This window comes from Quercus suber, unplaced genomic scaffold (genome assembly GCF_002906115.3).
Source record: "Quercus suber isolate HL8 unplaced genomic scaffold, Cork oak 2.0 scaffold_223, whole genome shotgun sequence".
Taxonomy (NCBI): domain Eukaryota; kingdom Viridiplantae; phylum Streptophyta; class Magnoliopsida; order Fagales; family Fagaceae; genus Quercus; species Quercus suber.
In genome coordinates, this window is record NW_027069681.1 from 223011 (window position 1) to 248003 (window position 24993).

Here is a 24993-nt window from a genome sequence, read left to right on the forward strand (position 1 = left end):
TTCAATACAATTTGAGGTTTATGATAATAACTTTTATACGAAGTCTCTTATTTTCTGTGTATTCTTTGATGTTGATTGGATAGGAGATCCCACTGATCACAGGTCCACCACTGGTTCATATTGCTCACAATAATGTCTTCCATGAATAGACTAAACACATCGAGATCGATTATCATTTTTTCCGTTATCATCTTGTCCATGGTGCTCTCAAGCTGTTCTCCATCTCCTCTAAATATTAGTTTGCAGATATCTTCACCAAGTCATATCCTAAGGGATGCCTCCGTGTCTTGGTTGACAACCTCAAGTTGGTCTCACACCCATCTTGAGTTTGAGGGGGGCTGTTAATGTGTAATAGGTTGTGGGCTTTAGGCCCATTTTGTTTACTTGTAAAGTATATATACTTGTACTACACACTTACTTGTACTACGCACTTTACTTCCTATAAAAAGGCACTTATGCATATCCTATTACTTGTGAAATATAATACTATTCATTCAATATTTCTAGTAGTCTTCATTCTACGTAATATTAGATGATCACTAACAATGTAATCAAGATAAAAAAAGGGTCATAGTAAATTAAAATTAAGCACAAGCACATAAGACAACAGTCATGACTTTAATTAAGACACGCGACCAACAGTCCAGATCGTATTAGATCTTGAGATACCTGAAAAGTCTCCAAATGCCATTAAGTTACACTAACTAATGATCAACATAATCTTCATATTGGTCACCCGTCTTCAATGTCTCTACTGATTCTATTAATTCAATGTTTATTCGCATTTTGTGCAGCACATTGATTTTCACTTACTCTCCAAGCTACCAAATCCCAATTAAGCTTATAAACAACTGAAATAAAAAAAGGCTACAGTATACATCCCAAGGCATTGATGTCTGGATATTCTGTGCACATTTTACTGTCAGTTCTGGTCTTTACAATAAGTGTAGCATCACCTGAACTCCATGTTGTGGGCGAATGGTAAGAAGCTGAAATGGTGAGTGGACATAGGCTGGGGAAAGGGTGAAGGCATAGCGTTGTAGAATCATGGAAAGAGCAATCTTTGCTTCAGTTGTCGCAAAGTTCAACCCCACACAAGTTCGAGGCCCTATTCCAAAGGGGAAAAAAGCAGCTATGTTGTTGTTAGTAGCCTTGGCAATACCTTCTGAGAATCTCTCTGGTTTGAAAAGATGCACGTCTTCTCCCCATATTTTGGGGTCATGGTGAGGTGCAAGAGTTGTGATGTACAATAATAAATTAGCCGGAAGAGTGAGTTTCCCCAGTCTAACTTCCCTTTCAACTTTTCTTGTTATTGTAATTGCAGGTGGGTATAACCTTAGAGACTCATTGATGATCATACTCGTCTGCATGGGAAGCAATGTCAGAAAAATCAAGATTTTAAGAATTGCAGTTGAGTTAAATGGTCTGTCATTTACACAAGTGATTGAGTCTGAGACATTCTTACAGTCTTGAGTTTCGTGATGCCATCCGGGTTTGGATTTTGTTGGCCAAATAAACTGAGCACCTCCTTTCTTGCCTCTTCTTGCCAATCTGTGTGGATTGCTAGAAGAAATATAGTCCACCCAAGTAAGGTACTGGTGGTTTCCTGACCAGCAATGTAAAATGTTTTGCACTCGTCCAACAAATCTTCTATTGAAATTTTTTGGCTAGCATTGGGATCATTATGAGCCTCTACAAGTAGTTGAAGAAAATCACCCCCAATACTCTCTCCAGTCATTACCTTCTCTTCTCTCTTCTTTATTATCTCTAATATAGCGTTGTGTATTCCTTTTACAAGCTCCTCCGATTCAATTTCATCATTAGTTTTATAAATTTTACTGTAAAAATGGACAAATGATATTAGGACATCGACCAATGGAACAATAACAACAATAAGCATTAGTTTCAAAATTTCGAGGTTAGTTATGATCGTCAACATACTAGCTAGAGTTGGTCACATTTTAGACTGCTTCTAGGACATGAGGATGCTAAGAATATTAAATGGAGAGTAGTTTATGTTCCCCAATTGTTGGTATAACTAAAAGGACTTTACCTGATGCCAGGAAACCTGAGTTTATAAGCATTTCTGGATGATATCAAGGCCAATTTCATCAACATTTGAAAAATGTTCTTCCCTTCTAAGTAACTGCTCCCAAAAGCTGTCCTTGAAATCACTTCTGAAGTCAATAGCCTAAATTCTTCACATACCTCAATCTCTTTACCTTCATGATGTTTCCATCTTTCTAGCATCACCTCAATGCTACTGATCATTGATGGAATCATATTCTGCAAAAGTGAATTCCTTCTAACAATTTAGACTAATTTCCAAGAATTGTTTTCCTTGATACACAAATAATATGCTGGGGTAGGAATTTGAACCATTGATATGCCCGTTAGAAATATTAAAAAGTATGATTGAACAATTTCCACGATTGTATATCTATGCTTTTTGAATAGAATTTTATTAATAATTTAATATCCTAATTTGTTATTGGGTTTAGTTCATTTAAAATAGAACAGTGATACTAAAGATATTACAAATTTTTCTATTAGCTATACAAATAGATATGCCAATTTTAAGCGCATCACACAAAAAGTAATAAGTAATTTATTTGTTACACATATATTGTTGATGTGAAATGAATTATATTAATAGACTCTCTGGTTTGTAAAATTTTTATGATAAAATTGACAGTATATTCTAAATGGTAAGACCAAGAGTAAGAGATTACTTTGAGGCTCTCTGCATGAAAGGCATAATTAGCAAGTTTCCGCATCTTTGCCCATTTTACACCTTCAGAAGTCACAAGCCCATCTCCTAAGAGTTTCTTCGCATAGTTTCCGATCTCAGGCTTTGAATAAGCGTTGTCTCTATTGTTCAGTATCTCTTTAATTAGCTCTGGTTCAGTAACGACCAGTTGGGCTTTAGGGCCAAACCATTGAAGATAATTATTACCTGTACCAAAGAACATAAGGCAACAAAATTAAAAATGGGTAAATTTACTAAAATTGACTAAATCACTTTGAAAGATTTATTTACCATATTTGTCAACCCACGAGTGAACATGAGGCAGAATTGTGGAAAATATGTCATGTGATAAATTCATTGGCCTGCTCATGGCTTCTTTTTTCATGTTGAAAATTTCTTTGGTGCTTCCATGGAAGAATCTGTAGGAAGGACCTTTGATTCCCTGTGAACTCAATTGATTCTTCATGTGAATTGGAGTCCACCATAGTTTGTGAAGGCCCCGGATAAGAGTCAAGAGAAAGTACAGGCACAGGGAGCTTGTAAGACTGATTACAAGGATTTCAACAGCACCCATTTTCTCTTTCTGAAGGAAACTTTTGGGAAGTTTAGAATTAGATGGTTATCCTCAATGCTTCAACTTTTAGTTAGTGATGAATGTGGATTTGTTGAATTGAGTGTTGTGGGCCTCAAGTACACCAAGTCCAATATGAATGGAAGTACTGAATTATTGCTAGAATGTCTCGATAGAATATTGACAAATGTAGAATTGTTGGATCATACCATGATGATATTCTAAACAATTTAATAATTTATTAATATATTATGTATAAGTATAAGGTTAATATCCATGACTTTGTTACTTGGGAACTTTCTCTGTACACGTAATATGTCATTGTCAGGTTATGTCTAAACCACTATAGTTTTCACATATGGCTAGTGTATGGGAGAGAGTAAATGGAGAGTTTCCATCTGGCAGTACTGTGTTTGGTCTCCCAGTTGGGAAAAATTTTATATAACAGTGAATAAATTTCAACAAGTGTAGTGGAAGCACAACCACACAATAACACAAATATTTATGTAAAATTCTTTCTCTTTAAAGGAAAAAATCACAGGACAAATTCCGAATAATTTCACTATATTAAATAGAGATTACAACACTTAGAGATACAACTTGAGTAAAAAAAAACTATCTTTTTCTTTTTACTCATTGCTCTCTTTTTCACTGTATATTTTCTCTAACTCTCTCTATTTTTCGCTTCTCTTTTTACTTGCTCTCACTTACGCACTTAGTCCTCACACTTTTGGACTTCACTTCCTTTTTCCCACACTCTTCACTGGCCGAATGGCCTCCCTATTTATTTGTTTCACCTTTTCTTCTTTTATCCTTTTCACACTCTTCTCTTCAAATCACAATAAATGCAAGCCACTTACTTTGACTTTGCTTCATCCAATTTCTGCTCTGCCAGCCGAATAACTTGCCTCTTGCTTCTTTCTTTTCTTTCTTCCTTAGCATGTCCAACATGCCTAAGCCAACCAACCATGCTAACTTTTGTACATGATGAAGAAAAGATAAGAAACATGAAGACATGCTCATTAAATAAGCATGTCTATTACGTGGGCAGGATTCATGGTGCAGTGCACCCAACACTCTCCATGCAAAACTAGGAAAACAAAATTTATGTACAAACTAGTTTGAAGAGAAATTTTACAAATGCTTCATATATCTTTATATTGATTGTGAATTTTGAAAATTTAATCGTTAGATTACATGTTCTTATTATATTCTTCATACATGTAAAATTTCAAGAAGATCAAAAATCAATTGTTATCTCATCAAATAAATGTTAAAATTTCAAATTTTTATGATTTAAAATTGTGTATAAAAAATAAGCTTATTAATCAAATAGTAAATAATATTCAATTTAAATAAAATTTGATATGCATGTTAAGAATACAAAGAACATGAAATTCAACATTTAGATTTGCAAAATTTACACCAAAAAAAGAGATATATGAAAAATTTTTCTCCAAATTAGTTTGGAGAGAAACTTTGTTCAAACTGAAAACTCTTTTTTGTAATATTAAAAAAATAGACATTGTTGTGATTTATGTTGCCTTTGTGCGCCTGTTGGTTATTGCTGTGAGATTGCATAGTCAAGCCTGTTAAAGATTGTAATACAATTTGTTTAACGGTAAATGTGTAATCATATGCAGAATGTTGACAAGCTTGCTCAACTAATTATAGCATGGTTTCTTGAATATTGTCGCCCTTTGAATTACTCAATTTTTTTTTCAATGGAGGCATCCACAGTTTAAATCTTCTTTCTCCCAACTAATAATAATAATAATAAAATTCCTTATTTAAATTTATGTTGAAATTTACTATTCATGTACAGGAGAAAGAGGTCTCACCAAAGTGTTTTTCCATTTTACTAGCCAAGAGCCTTGTAATCTATCTATATATTACTAAAAGCTGAAGCGTAGCATTTATTGTTGCTACGCTCCAGTTAAGCCACATCAGCGTCCACCTCATTATCATTTTCTTTTCAATTTTCCTATAATTGTTTTTAACATTTACTTTTTATTTTATTTTAATATTTACATTTTTCCAACATTTCTTCATCCTTATCTTTTCATCTCCCCACTACCCTCTACATAAATATTATTCTTCTTCTTTTCATCTCCCCACTACTCTCTACATAAATATTATACTTCTTCTTTCTCTTCATCTTTCTTTATTTTGTCTCTTCTTATTCACACTCTCTTACTATAAATTGGTAACTATCTATTCCATTCTATGCATGGTTTTTTTCTCACAAAAAAAGGTTCTCTCTCTCTCTCTCTCTCTCTCTCTCTCAATTTTTCGATGAATTTTTTTATACATTCTTCTATTTATGCCAAATTACTAATCTTTGGGAATCCTTTCTTTTCTTTTTTTCTTCTTTGTTTTTCTACACTAGAATCATTATGCTCATTTCTCACTTAATTTAATTGGGTAGTTTGCCGGAATTCAAAAAAAGGTTCTCTCTCTCTTTCTCTCTCAATTTTTCGATGAATTTTTTATACATTCTTCTATTTATACCAAATTACTAATCTTTGGGAATTTTTTTTTTCTACACTAGAATCATTAAGCTCATTTTCTCACTTAATTTAATTGGGTATTTTGCAGGAATTCAAGTAAAACCAGACAATAAGGAATTTTACGGCATTGGAGAACGCCTGAATATATACCAGCCAAAAGTTGAAAGTCAGCAAATTTGTGGAGCTATGATTAAGCTTCAAACGGGATTGATGGTATTGCCAATGTTCTTTAATTAGCATCCTTATTTCTATTTCTCTATATATGTTTCCTAGAATTAGTATTAGTCTCATTTTTATTTTCTCTATTATATTCTNTTATTTTATATTAAAAAAAATCAATTAAACATATTTTTCTAGGCTAATAATTGCAATATTAATGGTGCTAATTCTAAATGGTAAGACTAAGAGTAAAAGATTACCTTGAGGCTCTCTGCATGAAAGGCAGAATTAGCAAGTTTCCGCATCTTTGCCCATTTTTCACCTTCAGAAGTCACAAGCCCATCTCCTAAGAGCTTCTTCGTATAGTTTGCGGTCTCTGGCTTTGGATAAGCGTTGTCTCTATTGTTCATTATCTCTTTGATTAGCTCTGGTTCAGTAACAACCAATTGAGCTTTAGGGCCAAACCATTGAAGATAATTCTTACCTGTACCAAAGAATAAAAGGATACAAAATTAAAAATGGCTAAATTTATTGAAATTGACGAAATCACTTTGAAAGATTCTTTTACCATATTTGTCAATCCATGAGTGAACATGAGGCAGAATTGTTGAAAATATGTCATGTGATAAATTCATTGGCCTGCTCATGGCTTCTTTTCTCATGTTGAGAATTTCTTTGGTGCTTCCATGGAAGAATCTGTAGGAAGGACCTTTGATTCCCTGTGAACTCAATTGATTCTTCACGTGAATTGGAGTCCACCATAGTTTGTGAAGGCCCCAGATGAGTACAGGCACAGAGAGCTTGTAAGACTAATTACAAGGATTTCAACAGCACCCATTTTCTCTTTTTGAAGGAAACTTTTGGGAAGTTTAGAATTAGATGGTTATCCTCAATGTTTCAACTTTTAATTAGTGATGAATGTGGATTTGTTGAATTGACTTTTGTGGGCTTCAAGTGTAGAAGGAGGGAAAATTCCCGACCTATCACAAGTTGACACATCATATTACCAAGTCCACAAAGTATGGCTAATTACAAAGCGCCACGTACTACAACTAGTTTCTTCCATCACCATTCAGGAACCAACAAAAATTTGCCAAGTGTCATGAAATAAAAACATATAAAAAAAGCATGCAAAATGCCAATCACGAATCGGCACGTGTAGGCAATGACTCATTCCACACATAAGCACGTTGTAAGCAATGACATAAGCAGCCCAGCACATGTAAGCAATGACATAAGCAATTCAACGCGTGTAAGCAATGACATAAGCAGCCCAGCACGTGTAAACAATGACATAAGCAGCCCAGCGCGTGTAAGCAATGACATAAGCAGTCCAATCGGATGTTCACATGTATAAGTAGCCCAGCGCGTGTAAGCAATAACATAAGCAGTCCAATCGAATTTTCACATGTATCACCTTGAAAATCAATACATTTCGACCAATCAAAAGATGCCACGTGTCTTAGAGAAAAAGTTTTAAAACTCCTCCAATCAGACTATGGCACATGTCACCAATCAGACTATGGCACATATCACCAATCAGACTTGCCATGTGTCGCTTACCTACCCCCAATCCTATAAATAGAAGCCTTCCTAAAGCATTTCAACATACCAAGACATCTTGGAACATACCAAGGCATCCATGCCACAAGTAGCATCAAGGCATCCGTGGATTTCTCGATGTTCAAGTTTTCTTGTTATTGCAATTATGGGTGGATATAACCTTAGAGACTCATTGATGATCATACCCATCTGCATGGGAAACAATGTCAGGAAAATTAAGAATTTAAAAATTGCAATTGAGTTAAATGGTCTGCCATTTACACTAGTAACTGATTTGAGTTTGAGACATTCTTACAGTCTTGAGTTTTGTGATTCCATCCGGATTTGGATTTTGTTGGCCAAATAAATTGAGCACCTCCTTTCTTGCCAATCTGTGTGGATTACTAGAAGAAATATAGTCCACGCAAGCAAAGTACTAGTGGTTTCTTGACCAGCAATGTAAAATGTTTTGCACTCGTCCACCAAATCTTCTATTGAAATCTTTAGGCTAGCATTGGCATCATGATGAGCCTCAACAAGTAACTGGAGAAAATCACCCACAAAACTGCTACCTTCTCCAGTCATTACCTTCTCTTCTCTCTTCTTTATTATCTCTAATATAGGGTTGTGTATTCCTCTTACAAGCTCCTCCAATTCAATTCCATCATTAGTTTTATAAATTTTACTGTAAAAATGGACAAATGATATTAGGACAACATCGACCAATGGTACATTAACAACAATAAGCATTAGTTTCAAAATTTTGAGGTTAGTTATGATCCTCAACATACTAGTTAGAGTCAGTCACATTTTGGAATGCTATTAGGACATGAGGACGCTAAGAATATTTAATGGAGAGTAGTTCTATGTTCCCCAATTGTTGGTTTAACTAAAAGGACTTTACTTGATGCCAGGAAACCTGAGTTTTAAAGCATTTCTAGATGAATTCAAGGCCAATTTCATCAACATCTGAAAAATGTTCTTCCCTTCTAAGTAACTGCTCCCAAAAGCTGTCCTTGAAATCACTTATGAAGTCAATAGCCTAAATTCTTCAGATACCTCAATCTCTTTACCTTCATGATGTTTCCATCTTTCCAGCATCACTTCAATGCTACTGATCATTGATAGAATCATATTCTGTAAAAGTGAATTCCTTATAACAATTTAGACTAATTTCCAAGAATTTTTTTCCTTGATACCTAGGTAATTTGTTGGGCAGGAATTTGAACCATTAATTGATATCTCCGTCAAAAATATTAAAAAGTACTGATTGAACTACAACTACACAAGGCTCTTGACAATTTCCAAGATTGTATATCTATGCTTTTTGGATTGAATTTTGTTAATAATTTTGTATGATAATTTTTTTTTTTTTTAGAGAGTTTCAACTTATGGCGAATGCTTTTTGGATTGAATTTTGTTAATAATTTTGTATGATAATTTTTTTTTTTTTTAGAGAGTTTCAACTTATGGCGTCCGCTCCTAATGATAGCTCTTTATCATTAGATCAAGACACCAATCAATTTTTGGTGTAGGCAGGGATTGAACGCCAGATCTCTTATACAACCATCAGAGACTTTACTAGTTGAGCTAACTGGAATCCACTTTGTATGCTAATTTGTTATTGGGTTTAGTTCATTTAAAATAGATTAGTGGTACTAAAGATATTACAAATTTTACTATTAGCTTTACAAATAGATGTGTCAATTTTAAGCGCATCACACAAAAAGTATTAAGAAATTTTATTTGTTACACATATATTGTTGATGTGACATGAATTATGTTAATAGACTCTCTAGTTTGTAAAATTTTTATGATAAAATTGATAGTATATTCTAAATGGTAAGACTAAGAGTGAGAGATTACTTTGAGGCTCTCTGCATGAAAGGCATAATTAGCAAGTTTCCGCATCTTTGCCCATTTTTCACTAGGGATGGCAATTTTTCCCCGCCCCGCTTAATCCGCCTCTCCCCGCTTCACCCCGCGCTGGTTTTCCTTGCCTCACAAATGTGGTAAGGCGGGGATGGGGCAAGATTTTAGCCCCGCACCACGGGGCGGGACATGGATGGGTTTAGACTTTTTAGACCCACCCCGTCCCCGCCCCGCCCCACGTTGCTAAGGGTTATAATTGTAAATTTTTTATACCTTAAAACCCTACTATTTAGACAAGCATATCAATATTAGCTTATTTTATTCTACCTAATGTGGTTCTCTGCCTTTATTTTGCTATGTGTTATACTATGAGATTTTTTATTTTAATTTTATGATTGTCTTGTTAAACACTTGGATATATTATTCAATTTTTTCTAAAAATTGATTTGATTTGATGGGATAAATTTAGTTGTAATTTCAAGTATATTTTTATCAATGAAATAGTTTTCATTAAAAAAATTGTACTAGTTGTAGGGCAAATTAACAAAAAGTAGAATTTAACGAGATGGGGCGGGGCTTCGCGGGGCCGCAAGGGGCAGGGATAGGGTGAGAAAATTTTCCCCGTCATGCAGGGCAGGGCGGGAATGGGGCAGGGCAAAACCATGCAAGGCGGGGACGAAGATCCCATCCTTCGGCCCCGCCCCGCCCCATTGCCATCCCTATTTTTGACCTTCAGAAGTCACAAGCCCATCTCATAAGAGCTTCTTCGTATAGTTTGCGGTCTCTGGCTTTGCATAAGCGTTGTCTCTATTCTTCATTATCTCTTTGATTAGCTCTAGTTCAGTAACAACCAGTTGAGCTTTAGGGCCAAACCATTGAAGATAATTCTTACCTATACCAAAGAATAAAAGGAAACAAAATTCAAAATGGCTAAATTTATTAAAATTGACTAAATCACTTTGAAAGATTCTTGTACCATATTTGTCAACCCATGAGTGAATAAGAGGCAGAATTGTGGAAATATGTCATGTGATAAATTCATTGGCCTGCTCATGGCTTCATTTCTCATGTTGAAAATTTCTTTGGTGCTTCCATGGAAGAATCTGTAGGAAGGACCTTTGATTCCCTGTGAACTCAATTGATTCTTCATGTGAATTGGAGTCCACCATAGTTTGTGAAGGCCCCGGATGAGAGTTAAGAGAAAGTACAGGCAAAGAGAGCTTGTAAGACTCATTACAAGGATTTCAACAGCACCCATTTTCTCTTTTTGAAGGAAACTTTTGGGAAGTTTAGAATTAGATGGTTATCCTCAATGTTTCAACTTTTAATTAGTGATGAAACAGTAACATCAAATGATCAAGTTAACAGTGTGCATCAACTGTTGGTAAATAATGTAATGCTGCATAACATGGTACACGACAAAGGCATTCATAAATTTGTGCACAATTACATGCTAAAAATGAAATACTAACACTCACATTTGACCATAAACATTAGACGTTGTTGTTAATGTCTGACCAATGATGATTATGTACACGCCCCTATATGATTATGACCAATGATGATTATGTGCAATACAAAATGTTGCTATGGTAAAGATTTCATTCTCTTGTGATTAAAATTTACTACAACAAACAACCAAAATCACACCAATGTACTCACTTTACACTCATTCAACCAAAAAAATAAAAATACAGTACAATATTAAATGAAAATACCATTGCCATAAAATTCTGGTGTGAGTTTTTTACTTGAGGTGATACAAATTTCAATTGAGTCCGGAAGTAGCTGTGGATTTGTGGAGTAGAGTGGAATTCAGTTCAGACGGAAAGCAAGACACTCTGAATGGGAGGAGAAGTGAAGTTATTATACGAGAATAACTCGATTTTAGGGAGTGTGAGTTTTCTTTATAACTCGACATTAAAGTAATCGAGTTATATTAAGACAAAAAAATAGGCTACGCCTAACGCCAAGATAGTCTGAAATAGCTATAACATGAGCATAACTCGATATCTATATAGTCGGTTATATAACTCGATTTTATGATAATCGAGTTATTTAGGGATTAAAAAAAAATGCCATGTTGGCTGGCCAACATGGCACAAAGTTGAAGATAACTTGATTATAAAAGGATCGAGTTATTCACAAAACTCGACTTTGACATTATCGAGTTACAAAGAGGGACATTTCTCTAATTAGTTTGAGAAAGAGGGCAAAACGTTGGTTTTTTTTTTTTGCACAAAAAGGGCATTTGCCCATTTTAGCCTGAAATTTACTACAACACAGATCTCTCTAGCGGAGGTCTTGTCGGGAAGAACAACCCTATACTTGCCCTGTCAAAGTTCAGCCTTTCCCATCTCCACCCCAAAAGACACAACGTCCTCAACATATATTCTGCCCCCAGGAAGATTAGCCTTATTAAAATCATAAATAAATTAAGAATCTTTAGCAATTTAATCGAGTCAAAGTAACGGTAAACAATATTAGTCAGAGAAGGCTTCAGAGATTTATATTTTATTGGGTTCTTTTTAATTTATTTGATTTTGTTTTGTTTTCTGTAAAAAAAAAAAAAAAAAAAAAAAAAAAAAAAAAAAAAAAAACTTTTAGCACAACCTCAATCTTTTATTTATTTATTTATTTTATTTATTTATTTTTGCAAAGGGAGAGGGAGAGATTTATATGGATTTGCCAACAAAACAGCATCGGAGAAATTTTGCTTGTCCATGATATGAAAGTAAGCTTCTATTTGTGATCTTCACCACCCGGATAGGGGTTGTTTGGTATTGTTGTTTAAACAATAATTTTCATTATTTAAATAACAATAACACTTCTGACACATATTTCTATAACACTCAAATACGTATTTTCACAACACTGAAAATTGAACAACAATACTTAGACACTGCTACCAAATGAGCCCTTAACGTTGAAAGTAAATTTCTCGTTCCACACTAATTTATTTTCTTCCCTTGCAATTCTATGAACTCCTTTTGTAATAAAAGAAATTCAAAATGTCTGTCAAAAAAATAAAAAACGCATGCATTGTAGTGTACATGCACATAATAAATAGATCAGGTTGACTGACCTTGAGCCATGTTGCTCCTGCACTCTTGATTTCCATATCGAATCACAACCTATAGATTCATTTTCACTGTATATTGAGATCTTTTAGCCAACTTTAAATCAAACTTAGCAATAAATAAATAAAAACAAGCTAGAGATAGAGAGAAAGAGGAAAAAAAAGAGAACCAAGTATTCCCATGAAAGAAAAAAAAATTACCCATTAAATCTTTCTCTCAAATTTCTTTGCAATCAACAAGCAAGACCTCCTAAATTGGGATGAGAAGAAAACTTAAGTTGGGATACAAACACATGTCAAACACTTGCTACATGTCAACATCGTAACATGTCATGGAAGTATTGGACCCAAGTCTTACATAAGCATCATAATGTTCCAAGCAATTTGAATTTATTAATGGTAGTTGAATGTGGCCGTATTCTTTTCCTCACCTTATTATTCTACGTTCTAGATGACTATCTCATCTTATATATGTATTCTTTTTCTCTATTATTTATTTCCATATGGACCACCGCATCAATCCTAGTACAATGGAATTTAAATGTAGTCTCAAATTGGACAACTATTGTTATCAAACCCAAGAATGAATCTTATTTATATCCAAACTAGTTTAAAGATAAACTTTGTCTATAAATAAAAGTGCCATGGCAATAAACTGTGCATGCTTACAGTGATAAAATTAATATTTGGGCTTTTCTTTCAACCTTTCTTCACCGATAAGCAAACATAAAAAAGTTAAATTTACTTATACCTTGCAGTTGGTAAGGAATGAGGTAAAATATTTTTTTCATCTATTTTGGGAGTTTAGTACATAGGAATTGAATGATTATGGGGAATGCTTATTTCATTCCATTATATTCCTCCTAAAAATGTAAACAACATTTATTCCTTTGTTAAAATGGAGGTGAAATAAAAAATTTATTCCTATTTTAAAATAAGACAAATTAAAGATGAATGGTATATTAGGATAATTATGTGTTTCTTTCTGTTCCAATCGTTATGATATCATATTATAATCATATATGATCTATTCATTTGCTTCTTTTAATATTTGTACGCGTTTGGGATGATGGTGGATTGATAAGCCACTTTGCCTCCAAGTTCCAACACGAAATCTATCGCTCCATATGGTACATTGATGCTAGTATTTGATAATGTGCAACAAAGCTAAAGTGTAGTTATTTGTTGAATCTGCCCATCAACAACACTAGAGACACATCCCAACAATGCCAATGAAATTCATCTTTCCCATCAAATTTTTCTATTTCGAGTTTCATTGCTAATGAAACGTTTGTCACCATCCCCAAATAAACAGATAATTACATAACCAAAATGATATTGCGGGCCCTGTGGCTATTAAAACAATCAATTACTTCAATAAATAACCCAAGAGCAAAACTAGAATACCCTAATACTAGCTTGTTGACTTGGTAGTAAAGCCCATAATAATGGGTTCATGTGAAATAAAAATAGAAAAATCAAACAAACAATCTCACAAGGAAAATAATGATTTATATGCATGTTCTTTGTGTGCTTGTAAATTTTGATGATATTTATTTTGAAAGTTTAAAATAAACATAAAATATTCTTATCAATAAATAGGTAAACTAAAGATATAAATTAATTAATTAGTTATTGTCATATTATGTATCCTATTTTCTTAGATTTGTAGTGTTGTGTCCCATGTCCAGTTTGTGTCCAGACTTCCTAAGCTATGTCCATGAACAAGGAGAAGAAAGTTTCACTAAAGAAATAGAGATTATAAAGGTAACACAAAGGTGCTCTCACAAAAATATGGCTGTTATATAACATTTTGGGCTAAATATCTCCAACTCCACAAGAACAAACATGATCACCTCAAGTCCCAAAGAGATATAAAGATTCAAATCAGCTAAATTACACATTTCAACGCTGGCTTCAATCATCACAAACATTCTTTGAACCAAATGCTAGATAGAGGGGCCTTCCAATGGTTCTTAGAGTAAAGGAGAAAACATTACAAGGCTGAAAGCAAAAACTGTACACTGGTTGAAGAAATATGGTAATGGTGCATGCCTGAACTCCTGAAACTCAGTTCTGCATCCTGCTAAAACTCATCCAAAACAGAAAAGATATATCAGCTGTATAAAAACTTGTCCTCCATTAAGCATAGAGGGGAGAAGCAGAAGGCCTCGGGTAAACAGTCAATCTAGAAGCCTGTTCTGCAGTACTTCTGCATGACTTAGTCACACCATTGGAATGGCCATGAACATTTGCACGATGTTCCTTTTGAGTACTTCTTGTCGTGTCCTTCAAGTCCTGAAGCTCCTCCAATGCTGTTACCACCTCATCCATGTTGGGCCTGTTCTTAGGTTCTACATTGATGCATTGAAGTGCAAGGCTAGCTGCCTTTTGGGCCCGACCCAGTGAGTACTGGCCCTCGAGACGGGAATCCAGTACACGAAATATCCTGCGTTTACTGTTCAGATAAGGTTTTGCCCACTCCACCAAGTTGTGTTGTCCAGATGGCCGATTCTTGTCTATAGCTCGACGACCAGATAACATTTCTAGAAGTACAACTCCAAAGCTATAAACATCACTTTTGGCAGTCAGATGACCTGCCCAATAAAACATGCAATTAATCATTGAACAGCCTGGTAGCTTTGTAGAACCTGGCCAAGCTAAATCAATAAAACAAAAATGAAGAACAAAATGTACATGAACTTTATACCAATACAAGGCATTGGAGAAGGCTGATCATTGATGCACTAGCATAAATAAAAAAAAAGCACATATTTACACAGGCTTAAGCAGTTCTCTATAGTACCAATACAACTTTCTGACTCTCAAAGCCAGGGCCCTGAAAAGCCTTCTAATGGTAGACCGAAAATGTAGATTACCATTCATTTTAGACCAAAATTCATGTTTTTATAGAGAAAATCACATAAAAAAGTAAATCTGATCAAACCATTCCATCACCTAACACGCAAAAGCATAAGGAAAGGAGCCGGAGTTTGAATAATCAAAAATTTTAAAGAAGAGACACATACTGAAATTTGAAAGAATACCTGTGGCTAGATACTCTGGTGCAGCATATCCGTAAGTTCCCAAAACTCTAGTAGACACATGGCTCTTATCACCAGTTGGCCCATCCCTGGCCAGCCCAAAATCAGATAGTTTTGCATTGTAATTCTGTAAAGTCAGAGCAACAGGGTTGGCACAATGAAAAATAAGTCTGATTGAGTCCTAAAACTCAACAAGCTCAACCATATTACACAAATTGATCAACAGGCTAGCCAAACTACATACTGAATCAAGGAGGATATTTGAAGTCTTGAAGTCACGGTATATGACTTGTGTTTCAGCATTGTGAAGAAAAGCAAGTCCCTTTGCAGCACTAAGAGCAACTTTCATTCGGAGGTTCCAAGATAGTGGCTGGAAGTGAGACCCCCCTGCTTCAACAATAATAGCATGTTAATACCAATATACACCTCCAGAAAGAAATAACAGAACCACACTTAATCCTTTTCACTTCCTTCAAAACCATTAATTGATGAAAAGGATAAAAAGGACTCACTTCTAAACAGATGATTTTCCATGCTACCCTTAGGCATGAACTCATATACCAGAAGCCGATGCTCATCTTCTAAGCAGTAACCAATCAACTTCACAAGATGAGGATGATGCAGCTGCCCGAGATAATTGATTTCTGCCTGTATGTCCAACAATAAAACAGAAAATTAACTGCTTTGCTCACTTTAAACTTTTCTAATCGTTGTGGCACTCAGGAAGTTGTAGTCTTTCCATATATATATAACCAATGACATTTGGATTGGCAGCTTGCGCAAGTCAACCATTGCAAGGCAAAATGGCCAATTCTAAATAAGAACCACTTCAGAAAATATCCCTACACTACATAGCTCCTTTAAGTTGCTGTAAAACTTAAAACTCTGGCCTACATTCAATACATACTATTTACAACAGCAAGAGAACGCACAAACCACAAAAGAGTTCATGAAGAACTGAGAAGAGAATTAATACTAACCAACCATTCCTTGTGACCCTGAAGCCCTTCTTGGTTGAGCCTCTTCACGGCAATCATCATGCCAGTTCCTGGCTTGGTAGCTGTCATCGAATGTTCATCAATCCACCCTTTAAAAACTGAACCAAACCCACCCTCTCCGACTACACTATCTGGGCGGAAGTTTCTTGTGGCCATTTTCAGCTCAGTGAAGGCAAAACTCTTCAGATTGGTTGCCTGCAAGATCTCACCCTCACTCCTAGGAGTCATTGGCATAGAAGCCGAATAGGAGAACTTGCTACTCGAATTGCTCATGCCACTCCCATCTCTGCTCACATTCTTTGAATTAAACCCTACACAAAAGCCACAGGGACATGTTAACAAAAGCTATCTTTGACTTGGAAGTTTTCTAGGCCCCAAAAGACACAAAATTCCCACCATTCATCCCTAAAACTAATTTCCAACACAAAAATTCAAGTCATCCTAATGTTTTTTTTTTACATAAAGCGCATCCTTCAGACTAATCTAGTCTACAATTTCAAAGCATACAATGTTTAAGGGATTCCTCTCACAGCAAAACTATTAATTGAATTCAAAAGGCTTAATTTCAATTAATATCCAAAGGTCACAAGCAGAACAACTACCACAAAATTAAAACTTTTCATTTTACAACAACAAGATTGAATGATTGACATGAAGATTTTAGAGATACCCACCAGACTGTTTCTAACAATTTGAGACTCAATCAAGCATTTACATGCAGTTATAAACCAAAAAAAAAACTAAAACTATAAAAGAACAAATCGAAAGGTACCTGTGAGAGAAGGAGTCACAGCTTTAATCCCATTGCTCCAGCAAGCCCCATCCAAAACAGAACCTCTCAAACCTCTTACTACCAACACTTTCAGGAACCTTAAAATACAAAAACCTGAACAAAATCGAAATGGGTCCTTAAAAAAACGCAGCTCTTTAGTTAAAAAGAGCTTTCTTTTTACTATTTTTTTGGTTGCTTTAAGATTGTTGTAAATTTGTGAACAAGCTGATCTTCTTTAAAAGACTGAGTTGAAGCAAGTAACAAAAAGAATAGTAAAAGGAGAAAAACATAGAATGATAGAATGGGAATTGAACACGGAAAAGATCAACAAAGTGTCCTTTTGGGAAGATATGGTAGTGATTGGGCGCTGAGTTGAATGGGTTTCGGTGCAACTTTTTGTTGCTTTTTTGATTGAGATGAGATTTTTAGATGATGAGAAAGCAGGCAAAAAGGCAGCCTTTACTATTGAAATCGTATTATAATATTTTGTATTGGTAGCCTTTTTTTAGACCTTTTTTGTTAGTGAAACCAAACTAATAGGATAGGTAATAAGGCCAAGGAGGCTACACCCGGTTGACTTCCTTTTTAGCTTTATAGTCTTTGTTTTTTATTTTAAACCCCAACAAGCAAGCAAAATGTGTGATGTGGGAAAACTTATTTTTATTATTGGTTTAATAAAATATTTATCGTATAAAAAATAGATACGTCTAGCTAACTTATTTGGTAAGGGTATAAGTACATTAGGTTTTTAAAGCAAACTAATCGGTAATCCATGTAATGTACATGAAAAATATGAAATAATACAATTTTTCCTTTTATTTATTGTTTAAATATGAAATTTATAGTAGTTATTAATAAACATTCATTATGATTGTATTTGTATAAAGAATTGTATAATATAAACTGTGCATTTATCATAATTGTGTTTGTATATAGAATTATATACTCTACTATTTAAAAAAAAAAATGATGTACCATGATTCTAATGGAGAGTTGTTAAGGGTCTTGTAACTGAATTGACACATTCTCTCACACAAAGTATTTAGGGTTTTAAGGAAGAAATGGTTCGAAATGTGGAGTTATGAGATTGACCAAAATTTAAACAGCTTCAAATTTTTATATATTAATATTATTAACCAAAAGTCAAATAGTTTCAATATATATATATATTCTTTTTTTTTAAAGAGTTTCAACTTATGGTGTTTGCTCAAGATAATAGTTCTTTATCATCAGACTAATATACTAATCAGTTTTTGGTGTAGGCAGAGATTGAATTTCAGATTTCTTATTAATATTACTAGTTGGTAACTCGTGTAATTCACAAAAAAGTTAAACGTAATAAGATTTTTTTTTCTCTTTTATTTTATTGTTGTGGGGTCCGTGGGCCTGATAGCCTCGGCCCATCATATAGTAGGCCCAAGGCCCATGCCGAGGAGCGCAAGCTATTCCTGGGGAAAAGGGGGGAAGCCTATTCTCTTGAATCCACGCCGAGGATACCTTGTCCTCGGCCTGACAAGAGTGATTCCAGGGAGTGGCTAACCCCAAGGTAAGCTGTCACTCTCGCATTTAATGCCCTCAACTAACCCCCCTGGCCGCATTAATGGAGAGGTAACCCCTTGGCAGGATAACGTTGATCAGAGTGAGCCACTTGAGTATCGATAAAGCCTCTGATGGGATGGACGACCAGAGAAAAAGGCGAATAGACAATCAACAGATGGAAGCAAAAGATAGGAAGATGAAAACTATAAAAGAAGAGCTAGTAACGCCAAAAAGAGGGGGGGGGGGAAGAACAAAAGCCTCCTCGGCCTGTGGCCGAGGAGCATTCCTCATTCGTAAGAAATACTTAGCCATTTTTTTTAAAGAGAAGTTTGGGCATGGTGATCAACGGCCAGCACCTAAGCCTGTCAGCCCACTCTCTATAAATTTATTGTTTGGGCTTGTTGGGCTGAAAACCCAACACTCAATTCAAATTGAGTCCTTACAATTGGCGCCGTCTGTGGGAAGGATTAGGGCGCTGGCCGGTGCACCAGGTAAACGTTCCAAGTTATAAGTGTTTGTTTTACAGTAGATTGAGTAAGATAAGGTTCTTAGTTCTAAGTGTTTGTTTTACGGTAGATTGAAAAAGATAACGTTCCAAGTTATAAGTGTTTGTTTTACAGTAGATTGAGTAAGATAAGGTTCTTAGTTCTGAGTGTTTGTTTTACGGTAGATTGAAAAAGATAACGNCCTGAAGCCCTTCTTGGTTGAGCCTCTTCACGGCAATCATCATGCCAGTTCCTGGCTTGGTAGCTGTCATCGAATGTTCATCAATCCACCCTTTAAAAACTGAACCAAACCCACCCTCTCCGACTACACTATCTGGGCGGAAGTTTCTTGTGGCCATTTTCAGCTCAGTGAAGGCAAAACTCTTCAGATTGGTTGCCTGCAAGATCTCACCCTCACTCCTAGGAGTCATTGGCATAGAAGCCGAATAGGAGAACTTGCTACTCGAATTGCTCATGCCACTCCCATCTCTGCTCACATTCTTTGAATTAAACCCTACACAAAAGCCACAGGGACATGTTAACAAAAGCTATCTTTGACTTGGAAGTTTTCTAGGCCCCAAAAGACACAAAATTCCCACCATTCATCCCTAAAACTAATTTCCAACACAAAAATTCAAGTCATCCTAATGTTTTTTTTTTTACATAAAGCGCATCCTTCAGACTAATCTAGTCTACAATTTCAAAGCATACAATGTTTAAGGGGATTCCTCTCACAGCAAAACTATTAATTGAATTCAAAAGGCTTAATTTCAATTAATATCCAAAGGTCACAAGCAGAACAACTACCACAAAATTAAAACTTTTCATTTTACAACAACAAGATTGAATGATTGACATGAAGATTTTAGAGATACCCACCAGACTGTTTCTAACAATTTGAGACTCAATCAAGCATTTACATGCAGTTATAAACCAAAAAAAAACTAAAACTATAAAAGAACAAATCGAAAGGTACCTGTGAGAGAAGGAGTCACAGCTTTAATCCCATTGCTCCAGCAAGCCCCATCCAAAACAGAACCTCTCAAACCTCTTACTACCAACACTTTCAGGAACCTTAAAATACAAAAACCTGAACAAAATCGAAATGGGTCCTTAAAAAAACGCAGCTCTTTAGTTAAAAAGAGCTTTCTTTTTACTATTTTTTTGGTTGCTTTAAGATTGTTGTAAATTTGTGAACAAGCTGATCTTCTTTAAAAGACTGAGTTGAAGCAAGTAACAAAAAGAATAGTAAAAGGAGAAAAACATAGAATGATAGAATGGGAATTGAACACGGAAAAGATCAACAAAGTGTCCTTTTGGGAAGATATGGTAGTGATTGGGCGCTGAGTTGAATGGGTTTCGGTGCAACTTTTTGTTGCTTTTTTGATTGAGATGAGATTTTTAGATGATGAGAAAGCAGGCAAAAAGGCAGCCTTTACTATTGAAATCGTATTATAATATTTTGTATTGGTAGCCTTTTTTTAGACCTTTTTGTTAGTGAAACCAAACTAATAGGATAGGTAATAAGGCCAAGGAGGCTACACCCGGTTGACTTCCTTTTTAGCTTTATAGTCTTTGTTTTTTATTTTAAACCCCAACAAGCAAGCAAAATGTGTGATGTGGGAAAACTTATTTTTATTATTGGTTTAATAAAATATTTATCGTATAAAAAATAGATACGTCTAGGCCTAGCTAACTTATATGGTAAGGGTATAAGTACATTTGGTTTTTAAAGCAAACTAATCGGTAATCCATGTAATATACATGAAAAATATGAAATAATACAATTTTTCCTTTTATTTATTGTTTAAATATGAAATTTATAGTAGTTATTAATAAACATTCATTATGATTGTAGTTATTAATAAACATTCATTATGATTGTATTTGTATAAAGAATTGTATAATATAAACTGTGCATTTATCATAATTGTGTTTGTATATAGAATTATATACTCTACTATTTTAAAAAAAAAAATGATGTACCATGATTCTAATGGAGAGTTGTTAAGGGTCTTGTAACTGAATTGACACATTCTCTCACACAAAGTATTTAGGGTTTTAAGAAAGAAATGGTTCGAAATGTGGAGTTATGAGATTGACCAAAATTTAAACAGCTTCAAATTTTTTATATATTAAAATTATTAACCAAAAGTCAAATAGTTTCAATATATATATATATATATTCTTTTTTTTTAAAGAGTTTCAACCTATGGTGTTTGTTCAAGATAATAGTTCTTTATCATCAGACTAATATACTAATCAGTTTTTGGTGTAGGCAGAGATTGAATTTCAGATTTCTTATTAATATTACTAGTTGGTAACTCGTGCAATTCACAAAAAAGTTAAACGTAATAAGATTTTTTTTTCTCTTTTATTTTATTGTCTAATTATAAAATTTGATAATTATGATAGTCAATAATAGACAATTATTATAATTGGTTTTTATATGCAATTATATATTATAGTGTTAAACATTTATTATGATTGTATTTGTATGTAGAATTAAATATTATATTATTTAAAGAAAATATGATGTATCAAAGTTCTTATGATAAAAAAACACAATTATTATAAATGGACGTCATAGATTGAAATTCTATAAATAAATAAATAAAAGTTCTAATTGGTTCAATATATATATATATATAAGAGAATAATGATATGTAAAATTTGGAAGCGTCATCAAAAACTTATGTGGCACAATATTAATTATATATTATAGATTATAGATAAATGAATTAGTTTTAAGCAGATAAATTAACTTATTTGTTATGTCATGTATAAACAAATAAGTTATCATGTAGTATAAAATAAACAAAAAGCTGAATTGGTAAATAGTTTATTTTATAAAAGATAAGAATTAGGTTTATTTTTAGTTCATAGATTACAATACTAATTACTAGACTAGAAGCTTGGATTTGGCTCCACTGCCAATGTGTCTAGATTTTGTTTATTTATTTTATTTTTATTGGTTGAGTAAGATTTGTGCCTAGGATTGAACCGGTAATTGGTTTGGCCAATTCATGAACGTCGATGTCAAAAGTAAAGATAAGAAGATAGGGTCTCGTATCTATCACGCATAAAGACTTGTTTGTTTGCCCATCAAAAAAAAAAAAAAAAAAAAGACTTGTTTGTTTTTTGCCTAAATTTTCTTTCACTGCAATATACTATTTCTCACCATTTTCATTACTTTAATAATTGAGAATTTTTTTCCTTCTGCTAGATACACTATTATTAGTCAAATTCACGCCTCTTCAATATCAGTAAAGTTCATCTTATTGGGATTTCAATGATCACGTGGTTGTTATTGGAGAACTCATAAATAATTCATATACATGTTACATGTAGCTCAATTTTCCATATATAGTCTCTTTTCTTTTATAAAGATGCGTGAATATGCTTTATTTCTATTTTTTCCTGCGGAGAGGAATAAAACATGAATATGCTGGGGTGGGTTGGTTGTCGGCTTTTTAAAACCGTAGGATTTCTAATGAATGATTAGACACTTTTCCTTCGTTTTTTTTTTTTTTTTTTTTTTTTTATAATATTTATTTTATAATTAGATTAATTAGGCACTTTTCCTAACCATGCTTTGTTGTTTTTAGTGCAAACAAACAATGATTAAGGCTGTGTTTGTTTCGTGTAAAATGTTTTCCGGAAAATACATATTTTCCGGAAATGCTATTTTCCGGAAAAGGAAAATATTTTTAAGTGTTTGGTTGAATTATGAAAATTGTTGTGGAAAATATTTTTATGCGTTTGGTTGTATTAGGAAAATGCTATTTTCCGGCAACAACACAACCAAACTCCGGCAGCAGCAGCAGCAGCAGCAACAACAACAACAACAACAACAACAACAACAACAACAATAATCAGTTCATTAAAAAAAAAAACAACAACAACAATCAAATTAAAAAAAACAACAACAACAACAATCAAATTAAAAAAAAAAAATCTGAGAGATCGAGGAAGAGAGAGCGTGGAGGCGATGGGTGTGATGGCGCGATCGCGATGGGCTCTGGGCTTGGAGGCGATGGCGCGATTGAGGAGACGACGCGATCGAGGAGACGACGACGTGCGATGGCGCGATCGAGGAGGCGATGGCGCGATCGACTGGTCGACGACGTGCGATGGTGCGATCGAGGAGGCGATGGCGCGATCGACTGGTCGACGACGTGCGATGGTGCGATCGAGGAGGCAATGGTGCGATCGACTGGTCGACGATGTGCGATGGCGCGATCGAGGAGGCGATGGCGCAATCGACTGGTCGACGATGTGCGATGGCGCTATCGAGGAGACGATGAGGTGCGATGGCGCGACTCGTGGGTCTCGCCGACGCGGTGCGACTGGTGGGTTCGTGGTTCGAAGGTCGCCGGCGATGGGCTCTGGGCTTGGAGCGCCGGTTCGTGCTCTCTTTGGGTCGGTGCTCCTTTCTCTCTTTTCCGGTTCGTACTCCTTTCTCTCTTTTCCGGAAAATTTGATTTGAAGTGAAAATAAGGCCGGAAATCAATTTCACCCGTTTTTGGCCTTATTTTCGGTCAAAGGGAAATCAATTTCCGTTGACCCAATTTTCCCAAGCACCCAAACACAGCAATTTTCCGGAAATTGATTTCCGGAAGTGGTTTGAAGTTGAAACAAACACAGCCTAAGTCGAAATTGAATTGGATTTCTTTGCAGTGTGAGACAGATTGTTTTACCCTACAGCCGTGGCTCTCTCTCTCTCTCTAAAAAAAAAAAAATTAACCAATACTACTGTACGCTGGGGCTTTTACCCTGTATGGAACAAGCGTGTAAATTGCAAAATCATTTTACATTATTAATTTAAGCAAGTTTCATTATAACTTTTGCCTTTTTGGTTTGTTTAAAGCTCATCCAAATGCACAACGTGTTCACTAAAATTTATAAATGAATCATGGTTCATATTATATTTAGAAACATACAAACTTTTCAAAGATTCGTAGTGTAAGTCTGTAGATACCGATGTTTTTGCTACTACAATACTTGAGAAATGGAAACAAATAAAATAAAATGAAAAGGAAAGAAAACTAAATTTTTTTACTTTTTAAAATAAAATAATTTAATAGTTAGAGAAGAAATAATTTTAAATTTTAATTTTAAACATTTTTGTTGCAAACACAAGAAATTAAGTACAAATGTTTATTTACTTGTTCAATTATAATTAGAACAGAGCCCATCATTTCCGCCCCACTCTAAAAGAAAAAAGTCTAAAAGTGTAATATTGAAAAACTAGATCGGTATAGAGACATGTATTTTAAAATAATTGAGTGTCAATATCATAGCCCAGTCTCTTGTCACAGAAGCCTTAACCTAAAGGAACATTATCAAAATAGGTTAGACACGAGATTACAAGAATTTAAAGAAGCAGCAGAATTCTTCTGAAAGGTGTAGAGTTGTTCCATAAAGGTAGGTGCAGAGGAAAAATAATTGAGGAGAACATGCAAGGATTGAGGATTCTTTACTGCTATTCAGCAAAAAAAAAAAAGGATTCTTTACTGCAAGTCACAAGTTATAAATATGCCTCGAACCTAGCAATGGGTTTATGAAAGGAAATCCATTTACTGAGTAATTCCAAAGGATGATGGAACCCTCCACAAAATGATACGGGCTTGTTTGGTACGGAGATTAAATATATATTTTTAATTTTTAAAC

The 24993-nt window shown here is 34.5% G+C and overlaps 2 protein-coding genes and 1 long non-coding RNA gene across 3 annotated transcripts; all 3 read right to left on the reverse strand.

Moving 5' to 3' along the window:
* Window positions 1-599: 599 nt before the first annotated feature.
* LOC112036012 (cytochrome P450 CYP749A22) lies at window positions 600-3408 on the reverse strand. Its single transcript, XM_065780011.1, has 5 exons — window positions 3041-3408; window positions 2733-2956; window positions 2054-2286; window positions 1466-1838; window positions 600-1364 (listed from the first exon to the last, which is right to left on the reverse strand). Exons 1-5 carry the CDS (start codon window positions 3321-3323, stop codon window positions 936-938), a joined length of 1542 nt encoding a protein of 513 aa, XP_065636083.1. The 5' UTR covers window positions 3324-3408; the 3' UTR covers window positions 600-935.
* A 10833-nt stretch (window positions 3409-14241) lies between these two features.
* Window positions 14242-17404, reverse strand: LOC111983165 (receptor-like cytoplasmic kinase 176). The gene is made up of 6 exons (XM_024014829.2): window positions 17297-17404; window positions 16507-16835; window positions 16039-16174; window positions 15771-15913; window positions 15530-15653; window positions 14242-15079 (listed from the first exon to the last, which is right to left on the reverse strand). The coding sequence occupies exons 2-6, from the start codon at window positions 16795-16797 to the stop codon at window positions 14625-14627; spliced, it is 1149 nt and encodes a 382-aa protein (XP_023870597.2). The 5' UTR covers window positions 16798-16835; window positions 17297-17404; the 3' UTR covers window positions 14242-14624.
* Window positions 17405-19690: 2286 nt separating this feature from the next.
* LOC136070278 (uncharacterized) lies at window positions 19691-20796 on the reverse strand. Its single transcript, XR_010631563.1, has 2 exons — window positions 20297-20796; window positions 19691-19834 (listed from the first exon to the last, which is right to left on the reverse strand). It is a non-coding gene; the product is annotated as an uncharacterized LOC136070278 (long non-coding RNA).
* Window positions 20797-24993: the final 4197 nt, after the last annotated feature.